Here is a 24,164-nt window from a genome sequence, read left to right as displayed (position 1 = left end):
ATTAAAACAGTCAAAGGAAACATTTTGTGCAATCTCCTATGAGCTGACATGAAATGGGAGCTTTTAAAATGATGGTGGGATAAAGGGGCAGTAACGTGGTGTTTTTTTAAGTTGAGTAAAGGATTTCAGCTAACATTAAACCAGAACTGAAATGCCCTTTCTATGTGAGGATTAGGTGAGTTTTTTCAAATCAAATTCCCTTGTGCTTAGAGAGTCTTAATGTTCTCCTGGTTTGGAGAGAGCTTTCTAATAGGCTCCTGGACCAATATCTTCTGCTTCACTCACAATGTCCTCTGATGAGAAAAGATTGCAGCTTCTGGGTGCGGCTATGCAGAGCTAGGTCGCATACTCAGCAGCTCCTGCTTGGAACGGACTTTTGGGTTCTTACAGGGCCCCCACGGCATTTGTTTGACATTTCCAGGTGTGGGAAGAAGGCTGCAGCATTCCCTTGACCGTGTCCCCCAGGAGTGTTGTGTCTTTTGGCTACCAGACCCGGCAGAAACAGTGAAAGATTTGGCTTGAGCTGCAGCAGTAGACGAGGGCCTCGTCCAGCATGCAGGCGGGGGAAGGGCAAGCTTAAAGCTGCAATCTGGCTTGACTCTATCAAAGGTGAATTCTAGCAGCAGAGGGAACAACTGAAAAGATCTACCAGGGCCATTGAAGAAGCAGGGACGAGGCATCTGGTGGCGGCCATGGAGGAGTAGGTTGCGCATTCGGCAGCTCCCGTCTGGAGTCGACTCTCAGACCTTGTTCAGGAGTTTCCATAGACTTTTTGGGGCAGACTGGTGAAGCAAACACTGCCAACTTCTATGAAACGGACCAGAAGTGTAACGGCCAAAGGAGCGGCACTGGAGCAACGGGAGAAGCGAGGGAAAGAAAACAAAATGGCGGCAGCCAGGGACAAAAGGGAGCTGCAGGAGTTCATCAAGCGCTGCTTCGAGGAGCAGCGCGAGGAGATGCGCAAAGAGATGTTGGCGCCTATGCTTTCGGCAATTGAAGGACTCGGGATCACGCAGCAGGCCCACAAAGCTAAGATCCAGGAGGTACAGAAAAGAGTCAGTCAGAACGAGGACGAGCTCGTGGGCCTGGCGGTGAGAGTGGAGCAGAACGAGGCGCTACACAAGAGGTGGGTGGGAAGACTCGAAGACCTGGAGAACAGATCGAGGAGAAAGAATCTGCGAATCCTGGGTCTCCCTGAGGGAGTGGAGGGGGCTGATGCCGGGGCATACGCGAGCATGATGCTCGAGGCGATGATGGGCACGAAGGCCCCTTTGAGGCCGCTGGTGTTGGACGGGGCACATCGGGTGCTGGGGACGAAGCCCCAGGCAAATGAGCCGCCAAGGGCGATGGTGGTGAGGTTCCACCGGTTCACGGACAGAGAGTGGGTCCTGAGATGGGCCAAGAACGAGCGGAGCAGTAAGTGGGACAATGCAGAGATCCGAATATACCCGGACTGGAGCACGGAGGTTGCAAAGCGGAGAGCGGGTTTCAACCAGGCCAAAGCGGCGTTGGACCGGAAAGAAGTGAAATTCGGAATGCTGCAGCCAGCGCGACTGTGGGTCACATACAAGGGCCAACACTATTACTTCGAAACGCCTGAAGAGGCGTGGACCTTTGTACAAGCCGAAAAGTTGGACTCTAACTGAGGGTTTGTGAGGATGGGGGGATGTTTTGGGGTTTGATGTGTGATGGTTGTTGTATATAGGGGGTCAATCACGCGCAGGAAATGTTACATGGGCTGGGGGAGAGAGACAAGGCCGCGACAGGAGCTGCGCCAGAGGGGGCGGAGCGGGCTTTGGAAAGCGCGGGGTTTTTTCCCGTGCGCGGGACGAAAGGCGGGAAGGGGAACGAAGGAATGCATATGGATTGGGAGACTCCCACGCGGGGAGGTCAATGGGACGGCGGGGGAAGCCGGGGTCAGCTGACTTACGGGAGTGACATGGGGAGAGCAAAAAAGCTAGACAGGGGTCTAGCGGGGGGGAAGGGGGGGGAAAAGGGTTGCTGCTGCACTGGCCGAAAGGGAATGGGACACAGAAGAGGTGGTCGGGAGGGGGGTCCCCCCTCTGGGGGACTGGAGGGTGAGGGAGGCGTGGACACGGGACTGGCCCAGAAAAGGAGATGGCTAGTCGGCGGGTCGTGGGGGGGGGGTGAGAGCCCCTCCAATCCGGCTGATAACGTGGAATGTGAGGGGCCTGAATGGGCCGGTGAAGAAGGCTCGAGTGTTCGCGCACTTAAAGGGACTGAAGGCGGACGTGGCCATGCTCCAAGAGACACACCTGAAGGTGGCGGACCAGGACAGGCTAAGAAAGGGATGGGTAGGACAGGTATTCCACTCGGGACTGGACGCAAAGAATAGAGGGGTGGCAATATTGGTGGGAAAGCGGGTGTCATTTGAGGCCAAGACTATTGTAGCGGACAATGGAGGGCGATATGTAATGGTGAGCGATAGGCTGCAAGGGACGTGGGTGGTGTTGGTAAACGTATACGCCCCGAACTGGGATGATGCAGGATTCATGAAGCGCATGTTGGGGCGCATTCCGGACCTGGAGATAGGAGGCCTGATAATGGGAGGGGACTTCAATACAGTGTTGGATCCAGCACTGGACCGCTCCAAATCAAGGACTGGAAAGAGGCCGTCAGCGGCCAAGGTACTTAGGGGGTTTATGGATCAGATGGGGGGAGTGGACCCATGGCGGTTTGCAAGGCCGCAGGCCAGGGAATTTTCTTTCTTCTCCCATGTACACAAAGCCTACTCCCGGATAGATTTCTTTGTTCTGGGTAGGGCGCTCATCCCGAGGGTGGAGGGGACGGAGTATTCGGCGATAGCCGTTTCAGACCATGCCCCGCACTGGGTGGAACTGGAGCTGGGAGAGGAGAGGGACCAACGCCCGTTGTGGCGGCTGGATGTGGGACTGCTGGCGGACGAGGTGGTGTGTGGGAAGGTGAGTGGGTGTATCGAAAGGATCTTGGAGGCCACCGACAATGGGGAGGTGCGGGTGGGGGTGGTATGGAAGGCGGTGATCAGGGGAGAGCTAATTTCCATTCGGGCTCATAGGGAGAAGACAGAGGGTATGGAAAGGGAGAGGTTAGTGGGGGAGATTTTGAGAGTGGACAGGAGATGCGCAGAGGCCCCGGAGGAAAGATTACTTGGGGAAAGACAACGGCTCCAGACGGAGTTTGACCTGTTGACCACAGGGAAGGCGGAGGCACAGTGGAGGAAAGCGCAGGGGGCAACCTACGAGTATGGGGAAAAGGCTAGTCGGATGCTGGCACACCAGCTCCGTAAGAGGATGGCAGCGAGGGAAATAGGGGGAGTCAAAGATGGAAGGGGAGCCACGGTTCGGAGTGCAACGAAAATAAACGAGGTATTCAAGGCCTTTTATGAAGAGCTGTACAGATCCCAGCCCCCAGCGGGGGAAGAGGGGATGAGCCGATTCCTAGATCAGCTGAGATTCCCGAGGGTGGAGGAGCAAGAGGTGGCTGGTTTGGGGGCACCAATTGGGTTGGAGGAGCTGAGCAAGGGTTTGGGGAGCATGCAGGCGGGGAAGACCCCGGGACCGGACGGATTCCCGGTGGAGTTCTACAGGAAGTACGCAGACCTGTTGGCCCCGCTACTGGTGAGGACCTTTAATGAGGCAAGAGAGGAGGGGGACCCTGCCCCCGACAATGTCGGAAGCGACAATTTCTTTGATCCTAAAGCGGGACAAGGACCCACTGCAATGTGGATCGTCCAGGCCGATCTCGCTCCTCGATGTGGATGCAAAGTTGCTGGCAAAAGTGCTGGCCACGAGGATCGAGGACTGTGTCCCGGGGGCAATCCACGAGGACCAGACGGGATTTGTAAAGGGCAGGCAACTAAACACCAATGTGCGGCGGCTCTTAAACGTGATAATGATGCCATCGGAGGAGGGAGAGGCGGAGATAGTGGCAGCTATGGACGCGGAGAAGGCCTTTGACTGAGTAGAGTGGGAGTACCTCTGGGAGGTGCTGCGTAGGTTTGGGTTCGGGGTAGGGTTTATCAATTGGGTTAAGCTCCTTTACAGAGCCCCGATGGCGAGTGTAGTGACGAACCGGCGGAGGTCGGAGTACTTTCGACTGTACCGAGGGACGAGGCAGGGGTGCCCCCTGTTGTTCGCATTGGCAATCGAAACATTGGCCATGTCATTGAGGGAGTCTAATAAATGGAGGGGGGTGGTCCGAGGGGGAGAAGAGCATCGGGTGTCGCTATATGCGGATGACCTGTTGCTGTACGTGGCGGATCCAATGGAGGGGATGGTGGAGGTCATGCAGACTCTAAGGGAGTTTGGGGAGTTTTCGGGCTATAAGCTCAATGTAGGGAAGAGTGAGCTCTTTGTATTACAGGCGGGGGACCAAGAAAGAGGGATAGGGGACCTACCGCTGAGGAGGACGGAGGGGAGCTTTCGGTATCTGGGGATCCAGATAGCCAGGAGTTGGGGGACCCTACATAAACTGAATCTGACTAGGTTGGTGGAGCAAATGGAGGAGGATTTCAAAAGATGGGACATGTTACCGCTCTCGCTGGCGTGTAGAGTGCAGTCGGTCAAAATGGTGGTCCTTCCGAGGTTTCTGTTTGTGTTTCAGTGCATTCCCATCGTGATCACTAAGGCCTTTTTTAAGAGAGTAGGCAGGAGTATTATGGGGTTTGTGTGGGCGAATAAGACCCCGAGAGTAAGGAGAGGGTTCCTGGAATGCAGTAGGGACCGAGGAGGGTTGGCGCTGCCAAACCTGGGGAGCTACTACTGGGCAGCAAATGTGGCGATGATCCGCAAGTGGGTTATGGAGGGAGAGGGTGCAGCATGGAAGAGGATGGAGATGGCGTCCTGTAAAGGAACGAGCATGGGGGCGTTGGTGACGGCACCGCTGCCACTCTCGCCGACAAAGTTAACCACGAGCCCGGCGGTGGCGGCAACGCTAAGGATCTGGGGCCAGTGGAGACGGCACCGGGGTGCAATGGGAGCATCGGTGTGGTCCCCGATCAGGGGTAACCACCGGTTTGTCCCGGGGAAGATGGAAGGGGGGTTCCAGAGCTGGCATCGGGCGGGGATTGGAAGAATGGGGGACCTGTTCATCGCCGGGACGTTTGCGAGCCTAGGGGCACTGGAGGAGAAGTTCGAGTTACCCCCGGGAAATGCCTTTAGATATATGCAGGTGAGGGCTTTTGTAAAAAAGAAGAAAAGAAAAGATTGCAATGCAACTGACAACACACGACTTGCCAAAACTGATCTTCACTGCCATTAGATATTTATAATTCCAAATGCAGTTGCTGGCAGGGGTTGTTCATGCCCACCTTTGTCTCCCTTGCACTAATGTATCAACTAAAGACATCAACTCTGATGTGAAGAACTTATTGAGCAGGAAGCCAAGGACCATATTTACCAGTGCTGCTATCAAATGACATGTTTGAAAATCCATTTTGTCCATTGCTGCATTGTAAGCATGTGGCCATTTCCCTTCTTTATACAGAATGCTCAACATGTGGAGGTGGAGAGTATTCCACTGCCAGACATGCCTCATGCACCGTCAAACATTATGATTCAGGATATCCCTCTCCCTGGAGCTCAGCCACCATCTATATTGAAAAAAACATCAGCTTACGGGTGAGCAGCAATTTATTTGTTCCTGAAGCCTCTTGGATATGCTTATCAACTGAATATTTAGAAAAACGATTTTTGGGGTAGGCATCACTCGGGGCATTTTACTAAATGTATCCTTTGTGGTGTTGTGGTTAACCAGGACTGAAAGAAATTGGCTTGTTGGTGAGTGAGGGTCATTGATTCAGATAAGCAGCATGTAACATTTTCCAGCTTATCAGTTGGAATTCGGGAAAACATAGTCGTGAACATAAACTTTAAAAACAATTTTAAAAATATATTTAGAGTGCCCAATTATTTTTTTCCAATGAAGGAGCAATTTAGCGTGGCCAATCCACCTACCCTGCACATCTTTGTGTTGTGGGGGTGAGACCCACGCAGACACGGGGAGAATGTGCAAACTCCACACGGACAGTGAGCCAGAGCCGGGATTGAACCCGGGTCCTCAGCGCCGTGAGGCTGCAGTGCTAACTGCTGTGCTACAGTGCTGCCCTGAACATGAACTTTCACACAGTCGGACAGTAGCCGTTTCTTCCTCACTAGATTTTATTAAATGCACAGTGGAACAGTTAGGATTTGTCTATATTTTGCTAGTCAATCTCCAATCACATTAGTCACGGAACGAAGACAAGTGAAGCAGCATTCGAGGCTGAGGAATAATTGGACCAGAGCAAACAGCTATAATTCAGGCACTAAAATAAAGACACATTCCGTCTTTATTTTGGGGTTTGCAGTAAAATTCCATGTTGGTGTTGATACTTTGATGTGTCCACTTGTGGGAGGGTGAAAATATAGCAGGATAAGCTTACATGGGCAGTTTCCATTCTAAATATAGACAGCAATTTGTAATGGGGATCATTAATGTAAAAGTGTGTCGGAAAGATTTTTAATCCTACTTCAACAATGCTACCGGACACTTGGATTGAGTTTTTTCTTTCTAAATTAAGAGTGTACCTCAGTTATATGTACCACGCTGGGTTAAGTACTGGGGAGTATTTCTGTGCACTAAGTGTTGGGGCAATTTGAGGTGATACTTTTAAATGGGCCTTTTTTCTGAAAAGAAACCCACAATATTTGTTCTTCCCTGCAGGCCACCCTCTAAACCTGTTACACTAATGCCCCCTCCTTCGCATGGAGTTCCTCGATTGCCACCGGGTAAGAAGCCCCCTGGGCCGCCCCCGGGGCCACCTCCACCTCAGGTATTAGCACTTTATGCAAGAAGGATGGGCCCCCCTCCAGGCTTACCTCTGAAGGGAAAAGACGAAGATAACGTTTATGATCCTGAAACTGGTAAGGCATCCGTTTACAGGTGTTGCTGCGTAGTTACAGTATTTTTTATTTTTCGTGTAGTGCTCTGTGTGTTGGTCTAACGCTGTGAATATAGTTTCACCGTGAATGTGGAGTGTCATAGACACTATCCTGACACTTAGTTTGCCTTTTTAGCAATTCAGGATATGCAAGAGGAGGATGAGGAGGACAGTGGGGATGATGATTACCTTGATGGCATGGAGCAGGATCTAGATGGTAATCGAGAAGACCAGGATGAAGACAGTGATGACTCCAAGGATCAAGACAGTGATGACGACGATGATGATTTTCGGCATCGAGATGAAGATGATGAAAATTTAAGACTAGATGATGATAAACCAGGTATGTTGTCCTTTTATTCGGTTGCTGCCTGATGTGACTCGCCTTTCCATGTGATTTTTATTCTGTCACATCACGCTGGGCTAGTGTGCGGTCAATTCCAGCCCCACTTGACCCAGAGTCATCGCAGAGATAAAATAAGATTTTATTTAAACTACCCAAGGTCCTTGGCTGAACCCAATGAACTACAGTCACCAAATTTGTAACTTTGACACAAATAACCTTTTAATATGTGCAGTATTATAATTAAACAATGTGTAACTATCTAATATCCTCCTCCCAAACATCCCCCCCTTTCCTAACTGCCCCCCTCCCCATGCGCGCACACTCACACTCCTCTCTCTTATCTATCTATCTTTATTATATACATGCGCATGCGCGCTCACACGCACAGGAAAGGGTGGTGGAAAAGGAAAGCAATTATTATTTATTTATTTATATTTTAATTTAGAGTGCCAAATTCATTTTTCACAATCAAGGGGCAATTTAGCGTGGCCTAGGGCAGCACGGTGGTGCAGTGGGTTAGCCCTGCTGCCTCACGGCGCCGAGGTCCCAGGTTCAATCCCGGCCCTGGGCCACTGTCCGTGTGGAGTTTGCACATTCTCCCCGTGTCCGCGTGGGTTTCACCCCCACAACCCAAAGATGTGCAGGGTAGGTGGATTGGCCACGCAAAAAAATGCCCTTAATTGGAAAAAAATTGTGTACTCTAAATTTCAAACAAAAAAAAATTAGCGTGGCCAATCCACCTCCCAGCGCATCTTTGTGTTGTGGGGGTGAAACCCAAGCAAACCCGGGGAGAATGTGCAAACTCCACATGGAGTGACCCAGAGCCTGGCATCTGGGCGCCGTGAGGCAGCAGTGCTAACCGTTGCACCACCGTGGTGCCGCTGAAAGCAATTATTAATAAAATAAAAGGATAAGAACCTTTGATGCACTGGGATGACTTCCAGTTAATGTCTTTCTGGTGTTCAGACTTTCGTTTTGATACTTCTTCCTTCTAGGCTTGAGCTGGATTTCTCCGCCATGATTATCTACTTTCTCTGCAGACTCAGTATCATTTCAGGTTCACAGCAAAGGATGTGCCAGGGACTCACTGCTTTCAGAACAATAGAGCAGTTCTTTCACTACAGAAAGCAGCAGAGAGAGAGAGCGTTCCTTCTTCTTCCAACTTCTAAACACTTCTGCCCAGTTCTCTCGGAGAGAATCAGGCAGCAACCAATCGCTGACCATTGTCAGGCAGACCATTGTCCCTGGCCAACCCCCTGGTTGCCAGTTAACCAATGGATCCAACTTCTTCCAAACCTGGTTCCTAAGATCCACTCAGTGCTGACTTCACCTTTCCAAAACCAAAACCTGTGAACAAGGCAGCACGGTGGCGCAGCGGTTAGCACTGCTGCGTCACGGCGCTGAGGTCCCAGGTTCGACCCCGGCCCGAGGTCACTGTCCATGTGGCGTTTGCACATTCTCCCCGTGTCTGCGTGGGTCTCACTCCCGCAATCCAAAGATGCATAATGTCACGTCCCAGGGACTCCTCATTCTCCTTGGCCCCTTGGATCTCTACATCTGGGATATTTCCTATATTTCCTCTGCTCACCTTAAAGGTACGTCTCCATTAAAGATCCATGAACTAAAAACATTAACGATAAAATAAATAGGAAATAAGAGAATCAACTGGTAGGCCATTACACGCGAGAGATTGGCGGCTTGTGGAAAGGTAGCTATGCTTTTCCTTGCATTGTCGTTTACTGGGACATTGAAATGTTTTGATTGAGTGTACCTTGTCTTCCCATAGGCCGCATTGTGCGGTTTGCAGACGTACAGGATAAACACAAGAAAAAGAAGAAAAACCTGAAGGAGCTGACTCCTCTGCAAGCGATGATGCTTCGAATGGCAGGTGAGTAATAGGAGAGGCTCTCGAATTCCATTGGAGGCAGCTGATTCACACAGACAGTAAACGGTCTGTAAGTGATGAGCATGGCAACGTGAAGATAGTCTTGGGTCTAAGTCTTCCAGAAGCTTAGAAAAACATTCCACTGCTGGTACTCCATATGTAGTCCTTTAATCCTGGCTTCCTGAGCTTCCCAAACTCCTCCATTGGCAGTAAAGGCCCTAAACTCTGGAATTCCCATCGTAAACCTCTTCACGCCATTAACTATCTTTCCTCCTTGAAGGTATTCCTTAAAGCCTACCTGTTTGATTAAGCTTTTGATCACCTGCTTCAATATCTTATTGGGTATCTTGGGGTCAAATTTTGTTTGATAACATTCCTGTAAGTGCTTTGTGTAGCACAGTGGGCTAAACAGCTGGCTTGTAATGCAGAACAAGGCCAGCAGCGCGGGTTCAATTCCCGTACCAGCCTCCCCGAACAGGCGCCGGAATGTGGCGACTAGGGGCTTTTCACAATAATTTCATCAACGCCTACTTGTGACAATGTGATTATTATTATAAGATGCTTTAGTCTGTTAAAGGTGCCATATATATATATATATATATATATATATATATATGTTGTTGCTGAGCCATATAGCCCAGTAGGGTCCCAAGTTTAATCCACAGCGTCTGCTGTGTTTGTTGGCAGTGCTGTTAGACAATATTAATCTGGAAAATGGTAAAGGAAGCATTTGCAAATAGCAAGTAAAACGTATTAACGGTAGACAATGTAGATGGAGCAAGACCTTTCCAACTGTCGAGTTGTGTGTCCATATCCAGAGGCTAGAGATTCAAAAACACTGGCCAAAAATCTAGAAGAGAGGATGAGGAAAATTCTTTCTGGGAGATGTCAGGACCTGGAACACTTTGCCTGAAAAGGTGGTGGAAGCTGATTCTATAAATCATTTTAAAGGCTGGTTGGACAGGGACTTGAAAAACTGAACAGGATTGCGGACAAGAAAGGGAAGGTGTGGGACTGAGCGGGACTGCCCTTTCTAAGAGCCAGCTCGGGTGCAACAAGCAAAATAGTCTCCTCCTGTGCTGTAGGGTTGTAACATTCTATGAAATTAAAATCTGTAATGATTTAAATGGGAACTAATCAATTTCGTTAGAAATGGCTTTAGATCCCCAGATTATGGAAGAGTAAAATCAGCTACTGTTCATATCCAGCGCCTCTTGCTGAAAATTGCATCTGTGTGAACGTCGCTTAAAGCGATATTCAGGCTGGGTGATGCAATGGCCACCTGTACCAGATGCCAAAGCATTTCCAGCAATTGTGTAATGGTATAGCAGTGATAATTAGTATCTTTAGGTGGAAATTGGGTGGGAGGGGGCTAAGGACATGTGGTGAAAGGAAATAAGTCTGAGACAGCAAATCATCCTGAGCTAGATGTGCAGAGATCATGTCCTGGTTGTTAAACACCTAACTCTACGATAAAAACTAGGAAGAAAATCTTGACTTCTTCGACTCCCAAGTTTATTGTTTTGACCAATCACTTCTCCAATAGTGCCACTTGTATCTTCTTTATATATTGGTACAAACCTATTAAACTATAAGTGCAATCTATTAAATAATTAAAGCCCCAATCCTAACTTAAGTATGTGGGAACATTAACTCTTTCCTAACACTGGTGCCGGAGATATTAATATGGTGCTAATTATAGGATCCGTGGGCCCTGAAATTCCAGATGTTCTCCCTGAGATATTGCTGGAGACCAGCTGAGACCCAATAAATTGTTTTTAAAGAGTCGCGTATACTGCTTCCTTGGATTCTTTTGGTCTTTTTCCAAAGTTATAATGGGACTGGAGGCTCTCGTGCAGAATTTCAGGGTTATGGCGTGTTACACCAGCAGAAAGGCCTCTGACAGTGAATACCAGAATAATACATCTGATAACTGCCTCGTCAGCAATATTCAATCAGGGTGATCGTTTTCGGTTGTTTTTTTTTTTAAAAAGTACCCTTGTGTAGACTGGCATACTGAGTTTTATTTTTCTTTCCTGGGTTGCTGTGCTGATGAATGACGTGGGGACAGCCACATTATTACACTAAGAGGAATCAGTGGTTGACCTGGATTAGGGCCAATGCAGACTCTGGTAGCAACTTCACGATTTTTTTATTTGTTCAGTGTTTATATGGAGCTCTGTGTGCTGAATGTGAAATTAAATTAAAACCGTTCCTCCTAATAGGTCAGGATTTCCCCGAGGATGAAGAGGAGGAGGAGGAGGAAGCCCAGATGGAGGGAGGTGTGGAAGAGGAAAAGATGGATACAGAAGAGCAGAGTCGGGAAAAGCGACAGCGGGAGGAGGCGCGGCCAGAGGGACCACAGATCCCACCACCAACTCCGATGCCCCCTCGGGCGCCAATGCAAGCCCCACCAATGACGGGGCCTCCACCTCTTGGACCTCCTCCGGCACCTCCACTGAGACCCCCAGGACCACCGTCTGGCCTGCCACCTGGACCGCCTCCAGGTGAGAAATAGAACTGCGATAATCCTCCAACGCTAATGGGCGTGACTATGGAAATAATGTTATTTATAAAGCAAACTGTGCACTTGAAGAGAGGACACCCCATTTAAAATAACACAAAAAACTGTGATCACTTTGTACCTCGGTACTGGGAGATTTTGTTTGGAGTTGCTGAGCTTGGCTGTTTCGAGCTGTTGGAATTGGTGTTGAAGCAGGGAAGACTTTGATGTAGATTTTTAAATTGACACAAAGTCCCCTCTTTAAGCATCGTGAAATTGAGTCTTTAATCTGTAACCAGTTGACTTTCATGGCGGGTAGGGATGGGCAGTCCATGCTGGGTGAGCCAGCATCATCAACACCCTGTGAATGAATATTTTTTTAAATTAGTGACACAATTTGTGTAGTAAATTAATACTTTTTTAACCAATTATTGTCAAGAGCATAGTCTCCCCAAAGTTCAAGGAGGACTTGGCTTTTGATATAAATTATTTGTCACAGATATGTCCTGGTCAGTCTGCAGAGTAGTCCCCTGATTAGTTGAAGGAAAACTGCTTTTGGAGCAACTTCTTTGTGTTTTTACGCAGAGGGTGGTGAGTGCCTGGAATGCGTTGCCAGGGGAAGTTGTGGGAAGCAGATACATTAACGGCGTTCAAAAGGCATCTTGACAAATACATGGATAGGATGGGTATAGAGGGATACGGCATAAGGAAATGCCGAGGATTTTGGCAAAGGTTGGTATCATGACTGGTACAGGCTTGGAGGGCCGAAGGGCCTGTTCCTGTACTGTATTGATCTTTGTTCTTATTGCTTCCAAGGGGCGGGCTGAGATAGGATTAGAAAAAGACTTAACTTGGAAATGCAACTTGTAATTGGTTTTCCAATTTGTTCTCGTGAAATGTCCCGTGGAAAGGTTCCCGAGGAGGTTCAAAGAATGATCCCTGGAATGAAGAGCTTGTTGTATGAGGAACAGTTGAGGACTCTGGGTCTGTACTGTTGGGAGTTTAGAAGGATGAGGGGGGATCTTATTGAAACTTGCAGGATACTGCGAGGCCTGGATAGAGTGGACGTGGAGAGGATGTTTCCACTAGTAGGAAAAACTAGAAGCAGAGGACACAATCTCAGACTAAAGGGACGATCCTTTAAAACAGAGATGAGGAGGAATTTCTTCAACCAAAGGGTGGTGAATCTGTGGAACTCTTTGCCGCAGAAGGCTGTGGAGGCCAAATCACTGAGTGTCTTTAAGACAGAGCTAGGTTCGTGATTAATAAGGGGATCAGGGGTTATGGGGAGAAGGCAGGAGAATGGGGATGAGAAACTATCAGCCATGATTGAATGGCGGAGCAGACTCGATGGGCCGAGTGGCCTAATTCTGTTCCTATGTCTTATGGTCCTCGGAATTTGCAAGTCGAGTGTGTTGGCACAGTTAGGATGGCAGTGTTGGGGTTCTTACGGGATATTGTAACTTTTTTTAACGGTATGACAGTAGTTTGTTTGGTCAAAAGAGATCCAGAATACCTCCATCACAGAGGATTTATTATTTATCAGGTGATTAGTTATTTCTGTCTGATTATAATCATGTGCTGTTAACTACAGGTGCACCCCCATTCATACGACCACCAGGGTTACCTGGCATCAGAGGGCCGATTCCACGACTGCTTCCTCCGGGACCACCACCTGGGAGACCTCCCGGCCCACCGCCAGGACTGCCACCTGGCCTTCCTCCAGGCCCGCCACCGCGGGGACCCCCTCCCAGATTACCACCGCCAGCACCCCCAGGTAGGATGCAATCTGTTTCATGATATCTATTCTGTTTGCATAAACAGTCGTCACAACACTCTAATGATGTACCTGTAGGTGGGGCTGTAAGTATACATGTAGCACCCATTTAACACGGCGAGACTACCCTAAACATTATGTAACATACTGCTGCATTCTTTAAATAGTTCCCCAATCAGCTTCAACATAGTCAAACTGACCAGAAAGGAGAATATTCATGCCTCCAAAGACAATATTTCTGTGGAGACCAGAAAGGACCAATGCGATGAGCAGTCAGCCGTTTGCCTGCATTTAAATCTCTATGAAGTCAGAAGTATAAGTACATCACTGAAATTGTGAATTACACGTTTATAAAAGCACTGTAAACTTTAAAACTCTTCATTCGTTCAAGGAATGTGGGCTTTGCTGGCTAGGTCAGTGTTTATTACCCATGAGAAATTGATGGTGAGCTGCTTTTTCCAATTGCTGCGGACCATGTGGTGTAGATACGCCCACAGTGTTCAGCCTCAGTGGCTCACTGAGGGCATTTTGGAGTCAACCATATTGCTGGGGACCTGGAGTGCGCATTTCCTTAGTGCTGCACTGAAATATCAGCCTTGGTTTTTGTACCCCAGCCCCGGTGTAGACATGATCAGAAACTTGTCAGTCGGAGACGTGAATGCGACCAACTGAGCAATGGCTTGCCTGCGTGAAACTTGTGCTGAATGTTACGAATTTCCAAAATGTATGGAAACACAAAGTACTTGTGTTATTAGGGGCTGGTTTAGCACAGGGCTAAATAGCTGGCTTTTAAAGCAGACCCAGGCAGGCCAGCAGCGCGGGTTCAATTCCCGTACCAGCCTCCCTGAACAGGCGCCGGAATGTGGCGACTAGGGGCTTTTCACAGTAACTTCATTGAAACCTACTTTGACTAAGCAATTTTCATTTTTTAATTTAATATGGCGGGTGCTCTAATGAATTGGGAATTATACTGTCTTCCAAAGGCCATACCTCATTTCATTTGATACACACCTTGCCTCATGACAAACCCTACAATGTATCCGATGCAAATAACGCCCTAACTGATAATTAACTGTTATTAAAAACCGGAACTAGGCATTTGTAAAATGCCCTGTGGGCAGAATAATGCCTGGTGAATCAAACAAAAGGAAGGGTTTTACACATATAAAGGATCCAGTTAGTACATAAGAACATAAGAACTAGGAACAGGAGTAGGTCATCTGGCCCCTCGAGCCTGCTCCGCCATTTAATGAGATCATGGCTGATCTTTGTGGACTCAGCTCCACTCTACGGCCCGTACACCATATCCCCGAATCCCTTTATTCTTTAGAAAGGCATCTATCTTTTTCTTAAAAACGTTTAAAGGAGCCTCAACTGCTTCACTGGGCAAGGAATTCCAGAGATTCACAACCCTTTGGGTGAAGAAGTTCCTCCTACACTCCGTCCTAAATCTACCTCCTTATTTTGAGGCTATGACCCCTAGTTCTGCTTTCCCCGACCAGTGGAAACAACCTGCCCGCATCTATCCTATCTATTCCCTTCATAATGTTATATGTCTCAATAAGATCCCCCCGCATCCTTCTAAACTCCAATGAGGACAGTCCCAGTCTACTCAACCTCTCGTCATAATCTAATCCCCTCAACTCTGGGATCAACCTAGTGAATCTCCTCTGCACTCCCTCCAGTGCCAATATGTCCTTTCTCAGGTAAGGAGACCAAAACTGAACACAATACTCCAGATGCGGCCTCACCAACACCCTATACAATTGCAGCATAACCTCACTAGTCTTGAACTCCATCCCTCTAGCAATGAAAGACAAAACTTGATTAGCCTTCTTAATCACCTGTTGCACCTGCACACCAACTTTTTGCGACTCGTGCACCAGCACACCCAGGTCCCTCTGCACAGCAGCATGTTTTAACTTCTTACCTTTTAAATAATAATCCATTCTGCTGTTATTCCTCCCAAAATGGATAGCCTCACACTTGGCAACATTGAATTCCATCTGCCAGACCCTAGCCCATTCACCTAACCTATCCAAATCCTTCTGCAGACTTCCGGTATCCTCTGCCCTTTTTGCTTTACCACTCATCTTAGTGTCGTCTGCAAACTTTGACACATTGCACTTGGTCCCCAACTCCAAATCGTCTATGTAAATTGTGAACAACTGCGGGCCCAACACTGATCCTTGAGGGACCCCACTAGTTACAGGTTGCCAACCAGAGAAACACCCATTTATCCCCACTCTCTGCTTTCTGTTAGTTAACCAATCCTCTACCCATGCTACCACTTTACCCTCAATGCCATGCATCTTTAGTTTTTGCAGCAACCTTTTGTGTGGCACCTTGTCAAAAGCTTTCTGGAAATCCAGATATACCACATCCATTGGCTCCCCGTTATCTACTGCACTGGTAACGTCCTCAAAAAATTCTACCAAATTAGTCAGACACGACCTACCCTTTGTGAACCCATGCTGCGTCTGCCCAATGGGGCAATTTCCCTCCAGGTGCCCCGCTATTTCCTCCTTAATGATAGATTCCAGCACTTTCCCTCCAAACGAAGTTAAGCTTACCGGCCTATAATTACCCGCTTTCTGCCGACCTTTTTTAAACAGTGGTGTCACGTTTGCTACTTTCCAATCCTCTGGGACCACCCCAGAGTCTAGTGAATTTTGATAAATTATCACTAGTGCGTTTACAATTTCCCTAGCCATCTCTTTTAACACTCTGGGATGCATTCCATCAGGGCCAGGAGACTTGTCTACCTTTAGCCCCATTAGCTTGCCCAAGACTGCCTCCTTAGTGATTACAATCATCTCAAGGTCCTCACCTATCATATCCTTATTTCTATCAGTCACTGGCATGTTATTTGTGTCCTCCACTGTGAAGACTGACCCAAAAAACCTGTTCAGCTCCTCAGCCATTTCCCCGTCTCCTATTATTAAATCTCCCTTCTCATCTTCCAAAGGACCAATATTTACCTTAGCCACTCTTTTTTGTCTTTTATATTTGTAGAAGCTTTTACTATCTGCTTTTATGTTCTGAGCCAGTTTACTTTCATAGTCTACCTTACTCTTCTTTATGGCTTTTTTAGTAGCTTTCTGTTGTCCTCTAAAGACTTCCCAGTCTTGTAGTCTCCCATTAATTTTTGCCACTTTGTATGTTTTTTCCTTCAATTTGATACTCTCCCTCACCTCCTTAGATATCCACGGTCGATTTTTCCCCTTTCTACCGTCTTTCTTTTTTGTCGGTATGAACCTTTTCTGAACACTGTGAAAGATCGCTCGGAAGGTTCTCCTCTGTTCCTCAACTGCTTCACCGTGAAGTCTTTGCTCCCAGTCTACCTTAGCTAGTTCTTCTCTCATCCCATTGTAATCGCCTTTGTTTAAGCACAAAACACTAGTGTTTGATTTTACCTTGTCATCCTCCAACTGTATTTTAAATTCCACCATATTGTGGTCGCTCCTTCCAAGAGGATCCCGAACTATGAGATCATTAATCAATCCTGCCTCATTACACAGGACCAGATCTAAGACCGCTTGTTCCCTTGTAGGTTCCATTACATACTGTTCCAGGAAATTATCCCGGGCACATTCTATAAACTCCTCCTCAAGGCTGCCTTTACCAACCTGGTTAAACCAATCGATATGCAGATTAAAATCTCCCATGATAATCACTGTACCATTTCTACATGCATCTGTTATTTCTTTGCTTATTGCCTGCCCTACCATCCTGTTACTATTTGGTGGCCTATAGACTACTCCTATCAGTGACCTTTTCGCCTTACTATTCCTGATTTCCACCCAAATTGATTCAACTTTGTCCTCCATAGCACCAATATCATCCCTTACTATTGCCCGGATGCCATCCTTAAACAACAAACCGCCCTTACCGTCCATTCTATCCTTTCGTATAGTCTGATACGCTTGGATATTTAACTCCCAGTCGTGACCATCTTTTAACCATGTTTCAGTAATGGCCACTAAATCATAGTCATTCACGATGATTTGCGCCATCAACTCATTTACCTTATTTTGTATACTACGAGCATTCAGGTAAAGTACACTTATGCTGTTTTTTATGTCTTTGTTATGAATCCTAACACCTTGATCAGTAACATTTCGCAATTTATTTTTCCTCCTACCCTTTCTCCTAATTTTCCTTGTCTTTGAACCCATATCTCTACATAATAACCTGTCACGTAACCTGCTGCCTTGACCTCCATTAACCATTATACTGTCCATAGCTTTACACTTCCCTTCCCCCCAACTTGCTAGTTTAAAGTCCTTGTGACCAACCTATTTATCCTATTCGCTAGAACACTGGTCCCAGAGTGGTTCAGGTGAAGGCCGTCCCAACGGTACAGGTCCCTCCTGCCCCAGTACTGATGCCAACGCCCCATGAAATGGAATCCCTCTTTCCCGCACCACTCCTTTAGCCACGTGTTAACTTCTCTCATTTTCTCAACCCTATGCCAATTGGCTCGTGGCTCGGGTAGTAATCCAGAGATTATAACCCTGGAGGACCTGCTCTTTAATTTAGTCCCTAGTGTTTGATAATCCCCAAACAGGTCCTCTTTCCTAGTTTTACCTATGTTGTTAGTCCCAACGTGGACCACAACAACTGGATCCTCCCCCTCCCTCTCCAAAATCCTTTCAAGCCGATCAGAGATGTCCCTCACCCTGGCACCGGGCAGGCAACATACCATGCGGGACTCTCGATCTGGTTTACAAAGGATGCCATCAATTCCCCCTAATTATAGAATCCCCTACAACTACCACTTGTCTTTTTGCTCCCCACTCTTGAATGGCTTCCTGTACCACGGTGCAGTGGTCAGTCAACGCATCCTCCCTACAGCCCTCTTCCTCATCCACACAGGGAGCAAGGACCTCATACCTGTTGGACAAGGTCAAGGGCTGAGGCTCCTCAACTCCTAAACTCAGGATCCCCCTACCTGCCTCCCTTGCAGTCACACCACTCTGTCCCTGACCACTGTCCGAATTAACAGTACTTATTCTACCGGGTGTGACTGCCTCCTGAAACAAAGTGTCCAGGTAATGTTCCCCCTCCCTGATGTGCCGCAATGTGTGCAGCTCGGTCTCCAGCTCATCAATTCTGAGCCAAAGTTCCTCGAGCAGCCAACACTTGCTGCAGATGTAGTCACTGACGGTCTCAATGGGATCCACCAGTTCCATCATCATGCAGCAACAGCACATCACCTGTCCAGCCATATTCAACTAGTTAATTAATTTAAATATTTAAAAAAAAAAAAAAAATTCTTTATACACTTTTAGTGTATTTTATTTTTAGTTCATAATTTTATTTTGACTTTAAGTTCCACGAATGAACCTTGTGCATAGTTTGCTTATAGAAATGATATTAATTAAAGGTGAAAGAATCAGAAATATTTGTTCTGTATAGCATGCCATATGTTTTCTGAAGGAAAGTGATTATGCAGTAATTCTCGGAAACCTTGTTCTCCAAACCTAACAAATTGGTTTTCTCCCTAGGTATCCCACCACCGCGGCCCGGCATGATCCGTCCACCAATGGCTCCTCCGCTGGGGCCTGCACCACCAGGGTTGTTCCCTCCAGCTCCAGTGCCAAATCCTGGCGTCCTCAGCGCTCCTCCAAGTCTCATTCAGCGCCCGAAAATGGACGAGAATGTGACTACTATCGAGAAGAAAGCCATCGCCACTATCAGCGCAAAGCCCCAAATCACCAACCCCAAGGCAGAGATTACCCGCTTTGTACCCACTGCACTGAGGGTCAAGCGAGAAAGCAAGAATCAGACGCCAATAAGGAAGGGAGAGGAAGAGATTGTTGCTCCAATTAAACCAATACCAAAAGCCACGCCTGCTGTCTCTATCCAAACAAAGGACGATATCTATGAATCTTTCATGAAAGAAATGGAAGGACTTTTATAACTAACCCAAACTTATGCTCTCTCTCCTTGTCCTTGACCGCCACCCAACTGCTTGGCATTTGTTTGAGATTTGTGTATAGTCATTTCCAAGTCTGCTCTGTAGTTTTTAAAAAACATTTGTGAAATCTGAATGCTTGTAAGATGTACTGACATTAGACATGCGGTAAAGCTCAACCTGGTAACCTATTATGGTTGAAGTTTACTAGCTGAGAATAGACCCTCACTCGTGAATTTATAAATACTGCACTGGAAGGTAAGACTTCATACCTACTTACAGTTTCTAATTAGGGAGGAAAAGGGGTTTATTGAATGTCAACATACATACAGAAATGTTTGTTTTGATCTCAAAATGCTCCTCCAGACACAGCCTTGTTTAAGTGGACATTGTGCAAGTATTTAATGCATTTTCCTTTTACATAGTATGAAAAGTCTGGTGACAACATAAGTTAATCTAATATTTCATGGACCTGAATAGTAAGGCAGTGCAAATCTAAATGTGTTCATTGTAGTGAATTATTGTTACACTGTTTGAGCCCTTTGGTTTTGTTTGAATATTATACATGATGAAGTAAACGGAATTGGTCCATTGTTGGTAACTCTCACTTTTATTTGCACCTGAAATAATCAGTTTGCTCACAAGTGAAGTAGCCTCCCATTTCTTTGTTATCTCAGTGAATTAGCCCTTTCCTGTTGAAGTAGCACTGTACAAATGTAACATTTATAACTTCTCAAATGTTTTAACTGCACCTCAATCTTTGAACAGCTAGAGTATTCTTGATTGATAATAATGTAGATCATGATATTTGCATACTTGAAAAGTTTATTTTCAACAAAGGCAGCATTGCAGTAAAATAGAATATCATCAAAAGACTTGCATTTATATCGCACCTTTCACAAGCTCCTGATGTCCCATAGTCCTTTACAATAAATTACATACTTTTGAAGTTGCAATATCCAAAATGCAGCAACCAATTTGCACACCGGAAGCGCCTACCAACACGAATGAGTCAATGATGTTGATTAAGGGATAAATATGGGTGGCACAGTGATTAGCACTGCTGCCTCACAGCGTCAGAGACCCTGCTCCAATTTCGGCCGGGGGCAACTGTCTGTGTGGGGTTTGCACTCTCTCCCCGTGTCTGTGTGGGTTTCCTCCTACAGTCCAGAGATGTGTACGTTAGGTGGATTGGCCATGCTAAATTGCCCCTTAGTATCCAACCATGTGCAGGTGAGGTGGGGTTACGGGTGTGTGGGCTGAGGTGAGGTGCCCTTTCAGAGGGTCAGTGCAGACTTGATGGGCCAAATGGCCTCTTTCTGCACTAGGAATTCTATGATTCTAATATTGGCCAGGTTACTGGGTCAGACTGGGATATTCCAACCCAGTTAATCTTTAGCTTTGTTGGACCATTATAACTACAGAACCTAATCTAACATTCGAGTTATCCAGCATTACCTGACCTATCTAACTTCCCATGTCTTAAACCGCACATTGCAACAGAGGAAAACTAGTCCAGTGAAGGGTAAACCAAATTTGCTGCATTTGTAGCTTTCCCTGGAATATTTTGTACTTGAATGGGAATATTTTAAACGGTGAGCGGCTATTTTCCAGCAATGATTGGGCCATGTAAATGGCAGTGAGCCAGGAGCCATCTTACCCGCGATTTGGGTTTATTAGAACATAGAACATTACAGTGCAGTACAGGCCCTTCGGCCCTCGATGTTGCGCCGACCTGTGAAACCACTCTAAAGCCCATCTACACTATTCCCTTATCGTCCATATGTCTATCCAATGACCATTTGAGTGTCCTTAGTGTTGGCGAGTCCACTACTGTTGCAGGCAGGGCATTCCACGCCCTTACTACTCACTGAGTAAAGAACCTACCTCTGACATCTGTCCTATATCTATCTCCCCTCAATTTAAAGCTATGTCCCCTCGTGCTAGACATCACCATCCGAGGAAAAAGGCTCTCACTGTCCACCCTATCCAATCCTCTGATCATCTTGTCTGCCTCAATTAAGTCACCTCTTATCCTTCTTCTCTCTAATGAAAACAGCCTCAAGTCCCTCATTATTGTCACATGTACCGAGATACAGTCAAAAGTATTGTTCTGCGCACAGACAGATCGTTCCATACGTGAAAAAACATACATGGGGCAAACATAAATACACAATGTAAATACATTGACACAGGCATTGGGTGAAGCTTACAGGAGTGTAGTGCTACTCAGGAAGGGCAATCTCACTTCGGAAGGTGTGACGGTGGGTATGGGTGTGTTTGGGGCAGTCGAGAGCAGTTTGATGGCGTCCTGCTCAAATTGAGCAGAGAATGGACTGAGAAGCTACCTGTACCTGTGGTGGGTGGGGCCTGGGGAGGGGCAGGGCATGTTCAGACTGGAGTCCAGTTACTAGTGGTGTACCACAAGGATCTGTTTTGGGGCCACAAGGATCTGTTTTATTTTTTAAAAAATTTATAAAATATATTTATTAAAGTTTTTTACCAACACAAGTTTTTCCCCTTACAAACAATAACCCCCCCCGCCCCGTAACAAAATAACATGAAATCGCACTGAGCAAGATATATACTTGGCAAAATGGTATATTTACCTAGCTTTATACACTGGCTCTCTCCTGCATGTGCCAGTTTCCCCTGCCCTTCATGTTATCTCCTGCTCATCCATCCCCCCAAGCAATCCCCCATTCCCCCCCAGGGTTGCTGCTGCTGCTGACCGAACTTCCTCTAACGCTCCGCGAGATAGTCTAGGAACGGTTGCCACCGCCTGTAGAACCCCTGCGCAGACCCTCTCAAGGCAAACTTAATCCTCTCCAGCTTTATGAACCCAGCCATGTCGTTTATCCAGGCCTCCAGGCTAGGGGACTTCGCTCCTTCCACATTAGCAAGATCCTTCGCCGGGCTACTAGGCCCAGCGAATAGACGCAAAAGGCCAGAATGCCGGCCTCTTTCGCCTCCTGCACTCCCGGCTCGTCCACTACTCCAAATATTGCTAGCCCCCAGCCTGGCTTGACCCGGACTTTCACCACCTGAGATATTGCTCCCGCCACTCCTCTCCAGAACCCCTCCAGTGCCGGGCATGACCAAAACATATGGACATGGTTCGCCGGACTCCCTGAACACCTTCCACATCTGTCCTCTACCCCAAAGAACCTACTCAACCTCGCCCCCGTCAAGTGCGCTCTGTGAACCACCTTAAATTGTATCAGGCTGAGCCTGGCACAGGAGTAGGAGGAATTAACCCTACCCAGGGCATCAGCCCACAAACCTTCCTCGATCTCCTCCCCTAGCTCCTCCTCCCATTTACCCTTCAACTCTTCTGCTAGCGCTTCCCCCTCTTCTTTCATCTCTTGGTGTATTGCCGAAACCTTGCCCTCCCCGACCCATACACCCGAGATCACCCTGTCTTGAATTTCTTGTGCCGGGAGCAATGGGAATTCCCTGACCTGTCACCTCACAAAAGCCCTCACCTGCATATATCTAAATGCATTTCCCGGGGGTAACTCAAACTTCTCCTCCAGTGCCCCTAGGGTCGCAAATGTCCCGTCAATGAACAGGTCTCCCATTCTTCTAATCCCCGCCCGATGCCAGCCCTGGAACCCCCCCGTCCATCTTCCCCGGGACAAACCGGTGGTTACCCCTGATCGGGGACCACACCGAGGCTCCCACTGCACCCCTGTGCCGTCTCCACTGGCCCCAGATCCTTAACGTTGCTGCCAACACCGGGCTCGTGGGTCATTTTTATAAATGACTTGGAGGAGGGTGTAGAAGGATGGGTGAGTAAGTTTGCAGATGACACTAAAGTCGGTGGAGTTGTGGACAGTGCGGAAGGATGTTACAAGTTACAGAGGGACATAGATAAGCTGCAGCGCTGGGCTGAGAGGTGGCAAATGGAGTTTAATGCAGAAAAGTGTGAGGTGATTCATTTTGGAAGGAATAACAGGAAGACAGAGTACTGGGCTAATGGTAAGATTCATGGCAGTGTGGATGAGCAGAGAGATCTCGGTGTCCATGTACATAGATCCCTGAAAGTCGCCACCCAGGTTGAGAGGGTTGTTAAGAAGGCGTACGGTGTGTTAGCTTTTATTGGTAGAGGGATTGAGTTTCGGAGCCATGAGGTCATGTTGCAGCTGTACAAAACTGGTGCGGCCGCATTTGGAGTATTGCGTGCAATTCTGGTCGCCGCATTATAGGAAGGATGTGGAAGCATTGGAAAGGGTGCAGAGGAGATTTACCAGAATGTTGCCTGGTATGGAGGGAAGATCTTATGAGGCAAGGCTGAGGGACTTGAGGCTGTTTTCGTTAGAGAGAAGAAGGTTAAGAGGTGACTTAATTGAGGCATACAAGATGATCCAGAGGATTGGATAAGAGTGGACAGTGAGAGCCTTTTTCCTCGGATGGTGATGTCTAGCACAAGGGGACATAGCTTTAAATTGAGGGGAGATAGATGTAGGACAGATGTCAGAGGTAGGTTCTTTACTCAGAGAGTAGTAAGGGCGTGGAATGCCCTGCCTGCAACAGTAGTGGACTCGCCAACATTAAGCACATTCAAATGGTCATTGGATAGACATATGGACGATAAGGGAATAGTGTAGATGGACTTTCGAGTGGTTTCACAGGTCAGCGCAACATCGAGGGCCGAAGGGCCGGTACTGCGCTGTAATGTTCTAGAAAAAGGCATGATATAAGGAGCAGGTGCCAGGGCCATGGTGACGTGTGAATGAAGGGGCGTGGCCACGGTGACGTATGAATGGGTGGGGCCATGGTGAGGCGCGCAGGAAGGGGCGGGGCTATAGTGA

At 47.5% G+C, this 24,164-nt stretch overlaps 1 protein-coding gene across 1 annotated transcript in view; it reads left to right on the top strand.

Moving 5' to 3' along the window:
- The window catches only part of wbp11 (WW domain binding protein 11), a 33,274-nt gene extending 13,328 nt beyond the window's left edge, over positions 1–19,946 (top strand). Inside the window, exons 5-11 of the mRNA XM_072492483.1 lie at positions 5,485–5,618; positions 6,703–6,902; positions 7,056–7,262; positions 9,052–9,153; positions 11,376–11,657; positions 13,248–13,430; positions 18,941–19,946. Of these exons, the coding sequence (XP_072348584.1) occupies positions 5,485–5,618; positions 6,703–6,902; positions 7,056–7,262; positions 9,052–9,153; positions 11,376–11,657; positions 13,248–13,430; positions 18,941–19,356 (1,524 nt within the window). The 3' untranslated portion in view covers positions 19,357–19,946. The remainder of the gene's footprint in view (positions 1–5,484; positions 5,619–6,702; positions 6,903–7,055; positions 7,263–9,051; positions 9,154–11,375; positions 11,658–13,247; positions 13,431–18,940) is intronic.
- The last annotated feature ends 4,218 nt before the right edge of the window (positions 19,947–24,164 follow it).

The sequence above is a fragment of the Scyliorhinus torazame genome, chromosome 29 (assembly GCF_047496885.1).
Source record: "Scyliorhinus torazame isolate Kashiwa2021f chromosome 29, sScyTor2.1, whole genome shotgun sequence".
Classification (NCBI taxonomy): Eukaryota; Metazoa; Chordata; class Chondrichthyes; order Carcharhiniformes; family Scyliorhinidae; genus Scyliorhinus; species Scyliorhinus torazame.
The sequence above is the reverse complement of the archived record's forward strand: the minus strand, read 5'-3'. Positions and strand labels throughout refer to the sequence as shown.